Raw genomic sequence first — 16,200 nt, 5'->3', positions numbered from 1 at the left:
CATCTGTAACGCGTGTTTAAATGAATAATCCAAAAGTGTAGCTTTAGGTAATCGACCCTTTGATACATTTTTGTAAGTATGGATAATATATCATATTATCTAAACTATTATTTTCTGTAACGAGGGATCTTCTTGAGGATCTCTAAAGTTTAGAAACAGCCCCCTTCTTATTACAAGCCAAAGTTGGTCCCATATGCATTGCTTGTTGGGGGCAATGTAGTAGTTATATAAAGATATCCCTCAATTTAATTTGATAGTATTATCAACACCTATGCATTTGCTGATGTTTTCTACAATCAATTGTAAAAACGATTTCACTGGATAATCAGTTATGATTTCATATACATTCAAAAATTTATTGGAAAAAAATGAAACATTGAAGAGTTTATTATCTTTAGATTTACAAAAACCGTTTGGAAAATTATAAATGTAGTTGATCATTTAATGAAATAGTTACATCTAAGCAAGTGTATCTATTTGTTTGGCTTATTTTGCATCAAAAAAGTATGTGGTGTGAACAAATGGTAGATATCATTCTCATTATTAATTACACAATTAATGTTAAGAGAGTTAGTGGTGCCGGCAGGGGTGGTCGTATGTGGCCTACACTTTTCTCCGTCACTCCTCTCCAAAAGTTTATTCATGTGGATCCTCATTTTTGTATTTAATTGATTTTATTTGCTTTCACTATTCATCCCTAACGAAATAATTCATTTAATTAATACGTATACTCTTATTTAAACTTATGCGTTTTCAATGATTCTTTTTTTTTATCGAATCATGAACCAACGTGTATACCAGACTGGACCCATAAGATATTTACGTCACTTTCTAATCAAAATATAATTACGACACCGATATATTTCTAAATTATCAGTAGGATGTGGATTTATTTGATGGTGGCTCGTAGCTCAAATTCAGAAACAAACTGACCGTAGGATCGTTTTGACCAGTCACTTTGACTATTGTCTTTAATGGGCCTGATAACCTGACACATATCAATTAGATAGCAATCTGTAGCGATAATTATTGGGCCCTGCCCAAAATGATTTCATAATTAAGCTCAATATCTTTAGCCTTTGAAGGTCAATATACAAAAGTGGATGCAGTTGTTGTTAGTTGTTACTTCCACTTGATAGGTTGAAGCATTACTGGTAAACCGAACTGTGGCTGAAGAGTGAGGTGATCTGCCGGGGCGTGCTTATACTCGTCGGAGATATTAAGCCGGAAACGTTTTAGAATCATTGTGAGAACGGTCTTGGCTTCCATCAGGGCAAAGTTTTGGCCAATGCAAACTCTAGGACCTAATGAGAACGCGAGGAAGGCGTTTGGGTGATTAGCGGCTCGCGAAACGCCGTTTTCAAACCGCAGCGGATTGAATTTATCACTGTCATTTCCCCAAACGGCTTTGTCTCTGTGCATCTTCACAATGGGGACCACTATGGTTGTGCCTTTAGGGATCACTAGGTTTCCTAGCTTCATGTCTTGTGCTGCTGACCGAATCACAACACTGGTCCGTATAGACGAAGTGTTTCCATCAGCACCATGTTCATCGTACATGATCATGTTTCATATCAGTTCTCCAACGTTAGGATTCGTTATAGTGAAAAGCAAGAAATAATTACAAAAGTAAACATAATACTTTGCTTAAGGCTTCCTTTCAACTCTGAATGGTTTGCTTCAAGGACAAGGTGAAGTGTTCGGCCTACTATGGAGTGTGTTCAATTAGGCCCGATACACATCATTAATCCAGGCCCAATATTGATTTAGTTGTTTGGTTGGAAGATTGATCAATTCATGATAAGCAAAGTTTTGACCAATTGAGGCTAGGATTAGGGAAAAAAAAGGATATACGAGAATAAAAGCGCCGGGTTTAGGATTCTTGTTTGAGTTAAGCAAATTCGTGAACTTCTTTATTGATAGTGAATAAAAGCAACGACAGTTTTGGTACCAAATTCATCTTAAAAACTTTTAACTCTAATTAACGTTTTAATCCTAACAACACCTTATTCTAATATAGTATACTAAAAAAAAACTTTAAACATTGGTTTCAACTTTTATGTGAAGGTATATGTAGGTGCAAGCTGGAGTAGATGCGATGTTGAATATTAATTTTCATTATCCGATTAACGAGTGCCGTTAATTCTTTATCTGATTATACTGATTTGAATGCCATTAACGAGTATTTTTCAGGAACATAAACAGTCTAGTGCATTCTCTTTGATAATATGAACCATGTTGATCTTTTTTTTTATAATTAGCTTATTATATAGTATCAAACAAATTTCAAACATTAGATTTGTTGTCCTTGTTCTCCATTTTCAGATAATGAGTTTGACAAATTTGGATCATCTCAATTTTCAGATATGTCCAAAAAGTACTTAAAACGTTATTGAGTTATTGGATGTAAGAGAGCCAAGTACCACATCAAAGGAGGAGCTAAGTTTTCACCGAATAATAAATTTATCATGTGTTGATTATGCAGATTATGTGCAGTTTTTGTCTTTTGTATTTCGAGATTGTGACACTTTGCTTCTTCTATTTTCTTCTTCTCAAGTCTTTCCTGTTGAAAACAAAAGAAAAAATAAGTGAAGGTGAAGAAGACGATTGAAGACTAAGAAGAAGATGAGAAGAAAAAGAAGAAGAAGAAGGAGCTAAGAAGATGCAAAGAGAAAGATAGGAGTTTAATACTATGTATTGACGGATCGTACGCGCAGTTCTCTCATATAAAATGCATTTTGCATTGTTTAAACTTTTAAAATAGTGTGTTAACAAATGTCGAATCCCTAAGAATTATTACGTGAGGGGTCTCATATGTGGGGGAAGAAAATAACAAAAATTTCTTTATGATTTCCTCTCTCTGCGTACACACTTTCTCTCAGTGGAGTATTAATTAGTAGTAAAAGAAGCTTAGGGATTAGTACACACACTCTCCAAAGCGAGAAAAAAGTGGTCGGTGACTTTTTTTTCTCTCTTAATCGCACAATATAAATATCTTTCTCGTTCTTCTTCTTCTTCATCCTAAAGTTTCTTTCTCTGAAACTTTCATTTTCTTCTCTTTCATTTTCTTCTCTTCTCCCTCAAATGGTGTTTTCTTTACTCTCTCCCTCTCAAGATCCAAAATGATATTTGATTTTTGGTTTTTAAATTTTGGTTTTTGGTATTAGATTTTAGTTTTTGATTTTGGAGTAGATTTTAGTTTTTTGAAAAATATAAATGACAGTTTTAGAATCTAGATTTTTGTTTTTGGGTTTTGCTTTAAAAACTAATAAATAAAAATAGTATTAATAGAAATTTTTTTTTTTTGAAATTATCAAATATAAATTATTGTTATCAAAACACATATAAATTTAACTAATGAATTACTTTAAAACGAAAATTGGAAACACAAAATTGAACTATATATGGTGAATCTCACAAAAATATGCATTTGTAAGTTTTTTGAACTTATTTTAATTTACAAGTATAAACATATTACTTAATAACAGTATATTACATTATAACAATATATTACAAGTATGACTATATTACTTAATAACAATATATTACTTAATAGGTAAATATAAATATACAAAATATTACCACATAAAATAGTTATTTTTTTATTTAAAAAAATTAAATATATTTTAACACTATGATAAGTGTATAAAGTTTTGTAATTTAAATACTAATAGCTAAGGTGTTAAAATAAAAATTATTATATAGTGCTATAAACATATATAATTTATAACTTTATAAAAAATTTAAATTTCTACAATTAAAGCCCATGTTAAAATATTTTTTAAAAATTATTAAATAATTTACCAAAACAAAGCTCCAAAGTTTAATAAAAATAAATATATTTTCCTATTAGATTTTAGATTTCAGATAAATTATTTTATTCAACTATAAAGATTTTGAATAATTACTATTTAAACAGACTAATTTGTATAGATATTATTTTTTGCTATACTAATGCATTAATATAAGAATATTTAACAAAAAAGAGAAAAAAAGAAAGCTCACGTGTATATAAAAAACCAAAGAAATATGGATTTTGGTTTTTGTTAAGAAGACGTGGTTATTTTCAAAATTTGGTTTCCGTAAAATTTAGAGAATCTATTTCCTAAAAACTTGATTGGTAAAAAAGTAGATTTTAGAAAGAAAAAAACCAAAAACTATTTTAAAAACCACAAACAATCAACCACAGAATATGAAATAACTATAGTTTTCATTTTTCAATCATCTATGTTAGTGTCAATAGTCTTGCTTCTCCTTTAGATCCTATGGAAAATATCAGTTAAAATTATTTATTCTGTTGGTCACTTTCTAGTTAAAATATAATTACAACACGGATATTTGTATAAAATATTTGTAAGATGGTTGCCGTAGCTCAAATTCTGTAGGATCATTTTGACCAGTCACTTTGACTTTAGTTTTTAAATTGGCCTGACAGTTTACATTAGATAGCAAATAGCGCCCGATCACTAATGGGCCTGTCCAAAATGATTTTATTAATAATCCCAATCATTTACAAAGTTTCATACAATGTGGATGCAGCTGTTGTACATCAACTAGTTGATAGGTTGAAGAACTAGCGGTAAACCGTACTGTGGCTGAAGAGTGAGATGATCTGCGGGGGCGTGCTTATACTCGTCGGAGAGATTAAGCCGGAAACGTTGAAGAATCATGGTGAGAACCGTCTTAGCTTCCATCAGGGCAAAGTTTTGGCCAATGCAGACTCTAGGTCCTATAGAAAACGCGAGGAAAGCGTTTGGATGATTAGCAGCTCGGGAAACGCCGTTTACAAACCGCAGTGGATTGAATTTATCGCTGTCACTTCCCCAAACGGCTTTGTCTCTGTGCATCTTCACAATGGGGACCACTATGGTTGTGCCTTTAGGGATCACTAGGTTTCCTAGCTTCATGTCTTGTGCTGCTGACCGAATCATATTTAACACTGGTCCGTATAGACGAAGTGTTTCCATCAGAACCATGTTCATCTGCATAGGTTAATTGTAGTTAGGTTAAAAATAAAAGAGGTTTCTTCGCACGCAAGAAACACATTATTAAGAAACAAAAACGTTTGCAATTTGCATTTACCAGTTTGAGTTTAGAGCAGTTGTCTGAATCTGGGATCTTGTCTTTACCACATTCATTGAGAACCTCTTCTCTGAGCTTCTCCTGCCAATCTTGGTGCAAGCTAAGCAGCATTGTAGTCCATGTTAATAGATTCGCAGTAGTTTCGTGCCCAGCAAAGAAGAACGTCTTGCATTCCTCTATGATCTCATTAGTGCTCATCTTTTTCTCAGTCTCGTTAGATCTTGAAGATGCTAGCATGATTCCAAGAAGATCATTTCCATAATCTTTCTCTACGTTCTTGGATTTTGCTTTTAGCCTCGCATCGATGATTCTTTTGATGGAGTTGTTTATTTTCCCATCAAGCTTCCATATTTTCAGATTCAAAGGCGTAGGAAGGTACCTTGTAGCACAAGAAACAAAACCAATCTTCAAAAACCCTAGAATTGATCGATCAACAAGAAAAAGAGTGATTATATATATACACTTACTCGGTTCCAGGGATATAGACGTTAGTAACAGAAGCAGCACAACACTTTTGAAGCTCCCTTTGTGATTTAAACACTTCAGTTCCTTCAACATAACTGCTTCCAAACGCAGCAGTCGCTATAATATCAGCGGTTAATCTCTTAAACTCTACGTTCATCATCACCACTTGCTCTTTTTCACCATCATTCATCTGTTTGCTCCACTCCTCGAACATCCTCAAAGTACAATCCACCATTAATTTGGTCATAAGCTGATCAGTAGTATGAAAAAAATTACAAAAATTTAGTAAATATTTATCTATGTTATATATATAGTCAATATGTTACGAGAAAAGTCTGTTAAAAGGACCTTTAGTTTGTCCATGGAGAAGGCAGGATTTAAGATACGTCTATGACGAACCCAATCAATACCATCGGCAAAGACAAGTCCATTACCAGCAAGTTTAAGGACCTCGGGTCTTGTCTTTGGTTTAACATAGAAACCAAATTTGTTTGATAAGATCTGTTTGACAAGTTCATGATCTGAGATGAATATCCTCGGCTCTGTTCCTTGCCAGTAGAGAAACGTCTCTCCTAATGACACATATACCGTTGGTAACTTGTGAGCCACGCATCATTAGAATAGACAGAGAAACAGAGAGAGAGATGGAAACGGTACCGTATTGAGACCTCCATTGGTGAAAATGAGGTAAAACGCGAGGGAAGATATCGTTGGAGTTTAGATCAAGAACCGTAAGCTTAGCTTCTTGCTTCAACGTCCTTATCTCGCGGAGGTTTCCATGCAGGATCTTGTATTTTGGGCCAGAGATTCCTTGTTTCATGAATTTTCTGGATAGCATCCATGGCCGCCAAACAAGGATCCAACAAGATTTGTATATCTTCGGAATTACAAGGAGCAGAAGAGCTAGGGCTAAGAGAGTGGTTGTGCTCAGGAACTCCATCGAAAGGCAAAACAAAAATAAAGTTTATATTTATTTATTTGAGTGCCCAAGTTTGGTTTGGTGTGTTGAAGTGGTTGTTGCGAGTGTTGGAAGGTCAGTGACTTGTATGTTCTGATGAGAACAAACACTTCTATTTATTTACGTTACGAAAATCTAACGCATCACATGAGAACATGACACGTATGAATATGTTGTGATAACTTGGCCATCTGAAAATAAAATATTTTTCCCATTTTGAAGACCTAATTTATAACAAAAAAATATGTGGTGGAAACAGTAAATGCATATTTCACGTATTGTTTTTAAAAAATAAGTTTCATAAAATAATATGTTGTTTATGAAAGAAAAATAGGTTTTTATTCTGGCTGGGTAGTGGAGGAAATAGATATGAGGTCATTGCTTATGCAATAATCTTATCTTCTCGAGCTTTACAAGTAAGAAACAGAGTTATACATGTTGCTTTATGTGACACATGCAGAGAATCTTACATTTTATAAAGACGTCGCCCTCTCCAAAGGACAACGATGTTTAATATAAACAAATATAAACACTAGCACATCCAGACTTCTTTTTTTTGTTTGTTGGTTATTAGGCACCACTAACATTGGTATTTTGCTATTCTCTGTAATAAAATTTGATAAAGACTTTGTTATTTTGAAACAATTATTGATGTGTAGTAGAACCTAACTCTTTTGGATTTGCTACGAACGTAGTAAACTTCCCTTACTTGATTATTTGACAAACTTTTGAGTTAAAAGAAGTTTTGCTATTTCAGTTAAAGTGTCTTTTGTCTTAAAAAATTTTCTTTGAACGCACCAATTGTCGATTACTCATAGTTTCAAGTTGCTTTCTTATTTAGGATAAGATCAAGATTAAAACACTATAGTTTCCAATTATCTATGTTAATGTCAATAGTCTTGCTTCTCCTTTAGCTGTTAAGAAATATCAGTTAGCAGTATAAACTATAAAGCAAGCACAAATCACACTACTAAACTGGTGTAACGCTTAATAGATTAATATTTAATAATCTCTCAAAGGCTTCAAATTGTGATTGCAAAAGCCCAATTCTTTGATTAGGTCTAAGCTCACTAGGATTTTCAATGGCCGAACAATTTGAAGACTTCTAAGTTCTAATACACATAAGACTACTTAGAATGGTAGTTTTATCAACTGTTGATAAATTTTAACAACCGTTGATAATCTTGCAATGGTTTGTTGTAAAACATAAAAAACTGATATGACAAAATCGGTGTTGAAACTTATCAACATCGTTGTAAAACAAAAATGAGTCCATTTTACATGACGTGGCAAATATTGATTGGGTCAATATTTAGAAAGAGAGAAATCTACTTTAGACTAACTTTTATTTTTCATCTCAATTTATTTAACATCAATTATTTGATAATAAGTATAGTTATATATATAAAAAATTTATATCAAAATTCATCATTTTTCATACTCTATAAATAGAGACTTGTTTCATTTTATTTGGACATAGAAAAAAAATATTTATTTTACTAAAATATGTAATCACAAAGGTATTAAATAAAAGTATAAATAAAGTTGATGGGATATGGTGTTGTAGTTTTTTTAAACAAAACCATTGGAGATAATAGAAAGTGAGTAAGTGTTGAATTGTGATGTGGAAGAAAGAGAATGTGATATATAAGAGAGAGAAGATGATGTGGAGTGAAAATAGAGTGTTGTAAACATGCAACCAATGTACATAGTCTAAGGGAGAGATAAGTACTTTCATTTAGACATCCAGAGGCTGGAGTGTTACGGGCCGGTAAGCCGTACTGAGGTTGAACAGTGGGGTAATCTACCTGTTCGTGCTTAAACTTGGCAGATAGGCTAAGTCTGAACCTTTGAAGGATTTGGAACAACACTTTTTGAGCTCTTCTTGTGACCTAAACACATCGATTCCTTGTTTCTTGAATCTTATGGTTACCATTAATGGCTGCCAAACAAGGATCATAAAAGCATCGAATATCCTGAGAACAACAAGGAGCAAGACAAGTACTGCCAATTTAGCGTCAAGTGTGATATTATGATCTCCATTGAAAGAACAAACTTTTTAGGTTATATATATAATTTTTTTTAGTGTTCTAAGGCTTACACATGACATACATACATGCATATATAAATCCTATACTTTGAATTTGTAAAATGAGTGTAAGGAGAGTGACTTCTATCGTGAACATGTGAAGTAAGCAGAAACGTCTGTTATTTCCATTTTGGGGAAAACGTAATTAGTTAAATAAAGTGAACCTTGCATATATGGTATGATGATAGCGTAGATTCAGTGTTACAAAAATAAAAAATAAAAAAATAAAAGATAGCGTAGTTTCAAAATGTTTCTGTGGCATATTTTGTTACGTAATAGACATTTTTTTTTAAAAAAGAAGTGGAGTTCCAGATGAAACCCTTTTCCGTTTCCTGTGTTACTACTATGCATTGCTTCATATTTTAAAAGTAGTTAGAATTTTTCATTTTTATATTCTAAAAGAATTGGTTCAGATTTAACCATCCACTTTCTTTGAGTATCATGTTAACTTTTAAACAGGAGTCATCGTTTTTGAAGAAAGAATCTTCACATTAATGTATTATCTACCAGCCGCTAATAATATAAGAAATTCTATGTCCATATGAGACTTGTGAGAGCATCTTTAACCGATATACCCACTTAAAGTCTCTTAATGTTATGAGATATTTTTTGTCTGTGCTCCAATGGTTGAGTCTATCTTCATCACTTAACTCCTCTGTTTTCGGCGTTTCATAATCAACACAATAATTAGGCTTGGTTCTCTCCAGAGCATGACACCTCAGATTTTAAAATGGATGTGAGATTGACATGTCATCAAATGAAAAAAATTGAGTAACCAATCTAATTATTTTGTACGTCCACGTCAGTTTCGCTCAGCCGTAATGAGAAAAAAAAAATTACGAAGATTACCTATCTCTTCTCCTCCTCCTCTTCCTCTGTCTCCTTCTCTCCTTATGCAATTTTTTTCAGACGTGGGCTGGTCAAACCCCAACCCTTGCAAATGGGACACCGTCCAATGAGACGGGAGCAGCTGCATCACGAGGAACCAGCTCAGACAGAAGGGGATCCGCGGCACTCTCCCTCCAGATCTCCATAAACTCTCCGAGCTTGTCGTCCTCGAGACTCACGTCAGACGGTCAGAGAAGACAGAGCAGCGGCGTCGGGGAAGACAGAGCAACGGAGTCGGAGCCGAGCTCGTCGTCCTTGAGACTCACGAGTCAGACGTCGGAGAAGACAGAGCAGCGGGGTCGGAGCCGAGCTCGTCGTCCTCGAGACTCATCAGACAGACGTCGGAAAAGACAGTGCAGCGGCGTCGGCGAAGAAGAAGAGCAGTGGCGGCGTCGGCGAAGAAGAGCAGCAGCATCGGAGATGGTACTGAAGCGGGACTGATTGACGGCGTAGGTTGAAGAAGAGCTTTGTTTGACAGCTGAATTAGGTTTAATCAATTGGTTTAGTTAATTAACCAATTTGTAATTGTAACCAATTTTTAATTGTAAACCATGTATCCAAATTTCATATCGTAAAGAAATACCAATTTATAATCCGATTTAGTTACAAATAAACTTTTATTTTATTTTTTTTTTAAATAATTAACAGAAGTAAATACTATAAAATTAATAATTTTAAAATAAATAATAACAAAAAATGATATTAAATAATATTTAATGGCAGACAAAAAAGAAAATTACACTATGATATCACTAAAAAACGTTTTTGTCACAAATGAAAAATATAGACTCTAAAGATTGAAATGATCAAAATGTTTCATTAAAAAGTTAAATATACACTTATATCTCTAGGGTTAACTAATTCAAATTTTAGAGTTTAAAGTTAAAAGTGAAGATTTGAGATTGAGATTTAAAATTTTATAAAACAAAAAAATAAATATTAAAAATAAAAAATTTAAAAATAGTTTCAAAAATTATTTTCGAATTACAAAAAGAAAATTTCAAAAAAATAATTATAAAAAAAATTCGAATTTGAAAACATATAATCTAAAACTATAACAAAAATTATTTTTTTTAATTTTTAAAATTTATTTTAATTTTATTTTTTATATATCTATGGTGTTAGGGTCCTTTTACTTATTAAATGAGATATTTTGGTCATTTTCCTCCTTGTGATCTATTTTTGTGACTAAAAATTGAAAATGATCTATTTAGAAGAATTGCTCTACAAAAAATGCTATATTAATCATAAAAAATTAATCATAAAAAGTAATGCTTATCATTATAGGATAAATTTTTATAATATCTATTAGTGTGTATGCTTTTTGAAATTGTTTAAGCAAATTTGATACACTATCAAGAGCTGCAGAAATTACATTATCAAATTAGATTAATACTAATTCTGTGAAAATACAAAATTTATATAATATCTTTGTCCGCGGCGTAGCTCGGGTATTAACCTAGTAATACTTAATAAAGGTTATCAGAAAAAAAAAAATCTTAATAAAGAATATTAAGTCCACTAAAAATCCCGTCAAGCCCGAGGTTCTCGAAGCCGTTTAATTTCATTACCACTGAAAAAAAAACCACATTGAGGAAATTAGGAAAGTTTAGAAACCCTAATCTGCTATCCTCTGATCAGACCAGACGTACGTACATTGTCGAAAGTTCAATTTTACACTTCAACGACTCGGAATTACTGTATCCCGAGAATACATTCATGTTCTGTTTTCACTTATTGTGCAATTCTTTTTTTGTTATTATTTATGCAAATGCACATCCTCTATTTGAGACTGTTATACACTCCATGATTCAAGTTATAGCTTATAGTTGAACATTGTACGTCCACTTTGAAAATAATAGACATCATCAACTATCTACAAATCTTTAAGTTCAGCGAACAATGATTAATAACCACTGCTTCCTCTAAACTGCATAGCATCTTCGAAGTTCGTGGTCGACCCAGACATTGGAAACTGACTAAAGGAAGTAGTTTGAGTCTCAGGAAAACATGAAGGAGTGACCAGTTGCTGAGAGCAGCTTTCTAATGGAGAAAAGATGGGAGAGTTTGGGATTAGTCCTGTGGGATGATTAAGAAAGGCACTTAGCATTTGTGATGATGCATTGGTAATCCCATGAAAACCGGTTCCTTGAACGTTCATAGGCATAAATTGTGGTAGTGATGGTGTTGTTGCTGCTGCGCCCATATGCATTCCTAGACCCATGGGAGAGTAATTACCCATTGGTAGCATCACAGATGGTTGTATAAATCCATTTCCCATACTCATCATCTGTAAACGATTATTAGGACACGTTAGGTACTATCTAACATCTAAAAAAAATTGTAGCAAAATATTATGATTGTTCATTAGTGTTTACGTTTATAGTTTTCAATTATTTTTAGTGATTTAATCGAGAATCGTTTTTATATCGTAGAATTAAAATTAGCCAAACGCAAAACAAAAGAAAATTTGATAAGAAAAACACTTTAGTACTAAATAGTTTTTTTTTTCTCTGTAGACATGAATGTCCATGAGACTTTACTGGATTGATGTATTATTTTGATTACCTGAACTTGAAGTTGAAGAGTCCTCATATATTTGATCGCCTCGTCCAGCAATGATACCTTATCATCCTATAATATATATAAAACATATATTCAGAAATCTCCACCGAGAGAAGATTAACTCTCTAAGTAAAAATGTAATGTAATTTAATTTTAAGTAATCTCAAACCTTGTAACAGTTAGGTAGTAGATCCTGCAAAGCACGCATTTTCTTGCTGATCTCGTGTCTTCGCTTCTGTATTGCATATTATTTCCATTAGTTTCATTTCATTTGAATTCATAACTTTTTTTTGTTAAGGTGAAATTTCTTGAGTTAATAGTGTATATAATGCTATAGACTCACTCTTTCAGATAACCTATGGACTTCAGTGCTTCGTTTTCTCTTAGCCATAGTCTTTCTTGTTCTCGCAGGAACTCGTGTTTTAGCATCATCTGATTCATCATCCGAACTCTGCATAACAAGAGAAAAAAAAATGAGGATCCAACATATAAAAGAATTAAGAAAAAACTAATGAACCATCAACTTAATCTTACATTACTTAGATAAGTTGTTTCTTCTTCTTCTTCTTCATTGTCTCCACACTTCCTCTTCTTTGAAGAACTACTTAGATCTCTAGAAGTTCCTCGAGAAAGCATAGATGAAGGCGTAAAATACAATTTTGTGGATCTTCCAACAGCTTCAGATTGCTCATCAGGAGGAGCTTTGATAACTTCAACATTCTTTAAACCATTCAAAGAATAATCATTCAACGTTGGTGACTCAAAACGTTTGCTGCCTTTCAAAAGATCTCTCTCTAATTCATTCTTGGAGGGTTTAGTCCTCTTTTTATTATTAGTTTGTTCGTCACTCACAGGAACAACTTGTGTCTCTTCATGATTCTTGATGTTTTTCTTGAAACTCTCATCGTACTCGCTCTCGTACAAATCCAATATCGATTGCCTTCGTTGATTCTGAAAATAGCCGTTGTTGTTGGTTTTTCGACTCTTTGCAAGAATCTGCCCATTTTCGCAAACCAGTTCCATATAATCTTGATCGTTTAATCTGCGAAAAAAGAGTCACGTATATACAAACATCACTTCACGTACGTACCACTTACGTATATAAGTGTATATATGCATATATAAATCTTTAAGTATTTAGATGAAATAAGGAAAAAAAAAACTTACGTTGGTTTTAAGCTCGATGATGGAGAAATCATGTTTGGTTGGGAGGACGATGCACAGAGATTTTTTCCCATCGAAGTAAATTGAACGAAGCTTTTTTTGGTGTTTATGAGTTGCAGAATGGGAGAGATTTAGAATTCACACTTTGGTCTTCTTTCTTGGGGTTCACATGATTCATGAAGAGGTGCATTTACGTATATATCCCTTATATATTAATTGAGGAACATTTGAAAAGATGTAACCTCAATTTTGTATTAATTAAAAGAGGCCCCAATGCATAGGTGGCACTCAATTAGGTAGTCAATTACATTCAATTGAAAAATAAGTAGGTCCACATTCGATTTTTATATGTTGTTAGATACATAAGTTGGTCAAACTATATGATATAATGATATGATTGATATTTTCTTTCCTTAAAGAAAACCTACGGAATTACCATAAAGGACTAATATATATATGACAATTAATGAGTTTAATAATAAAGATTTGATAACAATGTATATCTCCTCTATCATTTTTTGTTTAATTTTATATTATTAAAATAAATTAAACAATCAAATTAGCTATAAAAATAAAATTTAGATTTTTTCGTATATGTTATATTTTGAATTTTTAAAAACGACAATAAATGACTAAAACTATTAAAATTATTATGTTAAAAATTAATGATCAATGGTTTAACATTTTTATTATAAGAAGATACACATGATTTTAAAACCATATGAGTAAAAAATATCATTTAATAATAAAATAAATATATATATATATATATTAAACACTATATACCATAAGATTACATAAATATTTTAATATTAAAACTTTCAATGAATTTTCAAGAACATTTATAAATTATAAACTTATTAAAAATTTCAGATTGAAAATTTTGTTATCGATGATTTAAATATTTTGTTATAAAACGATATGAACGATCATAGAACCGTATGATTATAAATTCTTATTTAATAAATAATTATATAAAATATACTATTCCTAGAAAAATAGGTTGGTCCATCTTAACTTATATTACACTTTTTATTAAACTAATTATCGAATTGATAAATAACGTACCAAAAAATGTTTTGCACTTTCCTTAAATAAAAGCTACGAAATTACCTAATATGATTAACGTATATGTGAAAATTAATTATAATGAATAATAAATATTTGATAACAATTTTTATATCTTAGTTCTTTTTTTAATTTTATATTATTAAAATATATTTAAAAATCACATTAAATATATAATAAAAACATTTATAATTTTTTTTATATGTTATATTTTGAATTTTTCAAAACGTCTATAAATTATTAGAAATTTGAAGATCCCCACTCTGAAAATTTTGTGATCAATAGATTATTTTTTTTGTCATAATAAGTTACAAATGATCATAAAATTGTATTAAGATGAATTTTTATTTAATATTATAAGAAGATACACATTATTTTAAAACCATATGAGTAAAAAATATCATTTAATAATAAAACATATATATTTATATATATATAGATTATAATATATACCATAAGATTACATAAATATTTTAATATTAAAACTTTCAATGAATTTTCAAAAACATTTATAAATTATAAACTTATTAAAGATTTCACATTGAAAATTTTGTTATCGATGATTTAAATATTCAGTTATAAAATGATATGAATGATCATAGAACTGTATGATTATAAATTCTCATTTAATAAATGACTATATAAAATATACTATTCTTAGAAAAATAGGTTGGTCCATCTTGACTTACATTATATTTTTTATTAAACTAACTATCGAATTGATAAATAATCTACCAAAAATTTTTTTGCACTTTCCTTAATTAGAAGCTACGAAATTACCTAATATGATTAACGTATATATGAAAATTAATTATTATGAATAATAAATATTTGATAACAATTTTGGTATCTTAGTTCTTTTTTTTAAATTTTATATTATTGAAAGATATTAAAAAATCACATTAAATATATAATAAAAACATTTATATTTTTTCTTATATGTTATATTTGAATTTTTCAAAACGTCTATATATTATTAGAAATTTGAATATTCCCACTCTGAAAATTTTGTGATCAATAGATTATTTTTTTGTTATAATAAGTTACAAATGATCATAAAATATAACGCATATGAATTTTATTTAATGAATATATATATATATATATATATATATAAACATTAATGATTTAAAGCAACAAGATTGGCTGATCAATTTAGTCGTCGAGTTGAAATCTTTCAAAAGTATGTGAAAAACTAAAGTCAAAGTAAATATAGATTTAGAATAGTAGTTATATTTTACTAACCAAATACCGAAAAAACCCGAACCGAACCGAAACCAATCCGATATCCGGATTAATCCAAATGAAGCCAAACTATTGTTTCATTTTCCAAAATATAATAAAAATAATAACTTAATCCCGCGCAAGGCGCGGGTCTTATCCTAGTATATACTTATATTCCGTACTTGCAACCCTTTTTGTAAATTCTTATTTTAATAAATAAAAAGAAGCATTTATTTCTTTTCTGAAAAGTAGTATACTCGTTACTTTAGGATTGAGTTCTGACGGATAAATTTCATATCTACCGTATTTGTGCCTTCGATATACACTATGCTTTCATAACACAAACAATGGACGCTAGTGAAGGTATATTTGTGCTTGTTAAATGAAGCTTTGAATGCTTTATAATATTTTAAGAAAATCATAACAAGAAGAGGTTCGAATTAACTAGACATTTAGTACGTAGTAAAATTATTTAGTAAATAAAAGAGTACGTGTATATCTCATAGTTATAGGTCTTGATAATATTATTGGAATTGATATGTGGGTAACTGCAGCTATACGTACCTCGACCTCGGATAGTGTGGGAGAAGACAAGAGTGTATGGGTGATAGTGAAAGACAAAGAAAGACTCCCAGAGAGACAACCTTTTATGAGTTTAACTATGACCAACTTCTCTTCTCCACCGCTCCATTTTTCT

At 31.1% G+C, this 16,200-nt stretch overlaps 2 protein-coding genes across 3 annotated transcripts; both read right to left on the bottom strand.

Moving 5' to 3' along the window:
- Positions 1 to 1,023: 1,023 nt before the first annotated feature.
- LOC106450461 (cytochrome P450 709B2) lies at positions 1,024 to 6,609 on the bottom strand. Of its 2 annotated transcripts, none has more exons than XM_048779458.1 (5): positions 6,205 to 6,609; positions 5,896 to 6,119; positions 5,550 to 5,797; positions 5,022 to 5,461; positions 1,024 to 1,604 (listed from the first exon to the last, which is right to left on the bottom strand). In XM_048779458.1, the coding sequence occupies exons 1-5, from the start codon at positions 6,485 to 6,487 to the stop codon at positions 1,570 to 1,572; spliced, it is 1,230 nt and encodes a 409-aa protein (XP_048635415.1). In that variant the 5' UTR covers positions 6,488 to 6,609; the 3' UTR covers positions 1,024 to 1,569. The 2 variants fall into 2 exon arrangements, with proteins under 2 accessions (XP_048635415.1, XP_013747573.1); XM_013892119.3 differs by lacking the exon at positions 1,024 to 1,604 and adding an exon at positions 4,454 to 4,982 and having other exon boundaries at positions 5,083 to 5,461; positions 6,205 to 6,606.
- A 4,607-nt stretch (positions 6,610 to 11,216) lies between these two features.
- Positions 11,217 to 13,381, bottom strand: LOC106454412 (transcription factor PIL1). The gene is made up of 6 exons (XM_013896535.3): positions 13,215 to 13,381; positions 12,582 to 13,089; positions 12,391 to 12,498; positions 12,217 to 12,282; positions 12,051 to 12,116; positions 11,217 to 11,772 (listed from the first exon to the last, which is right to left on the bottom strand). Exons 1-6 carry the CDS (start codon positions 13,283 to 13,285, stop codon positions 11,389 to 11,391), a joined length of 1,203 nt encoding a protein of 400 aa, XP_013751989.1. The 5' UTR covers positions 13,286 to 13,381; the 3' UTR covers positions 11,217 to 11,388.
- Positions 13,382 to 16,200: the final 2,819 nt, after the last annotated feature.

The sequence above is a fragment of the Brassica napus genome, chromosome A5, assembly GCF_020379485.1.
Source record: "Brassica napus cultivar Da-Ae chromosome A5, Da-Ae, whole genome shotgun sequence".
NCBI lineage: Eukaryota > Viridiplantae > Streptophyta > Magnoliopsida > Brassicales > Brassicaceae > Brassica > Brassica napus.
The sequence above is the reverse complement of the archived record's forward strand: the minus strand, read 5'-3'. Positions and strand labels throughout refer to the sequence as shown.

Coding starts and splice junctions, on each gene's coding strand:
- LOC106450461 (XM_013892119.3), bottom strand. CDS start 6,487: ATGGAGTTCCTGAGCACAACCACTCTCTTAGCCCTAGCTCTTCTGCTC. Junction 6,120..6,204: donor CCAATGGAGGTCTCAATACG/GTACCGTTTCCA, acceptor ATGTGTCATTAG/GAGAGACGTTTCTCTACTGG. Junction 5,462..5,549: donor GTCTATATCCCTGGAACCGA/GTAAGTGTATAT, acceptor TTGTGCTACAAG/GTACCTTCCTACGCCTTTGA.
- LOC106454412 (XM_013896535.3), bottom strand. CDS start 13,285: ATGGGAAAAAATCTCTGTGCATCGTCCTCCCAACCAAACATGATTTCT. Junction 13,090..13,214: donor TCATCGAGCTTAAAACCAAC/GTAAGTTTTTTT, acceptor CTTTTTTCGCAG/ATTAAACGATCAAGATTATA. Junction 12,117..12,216: donor TACTACCTAACTGTTACAAG/GTTTGAGATTAC, acceptor TATATATTATAG/GATGATAAGGTATCATTGCT.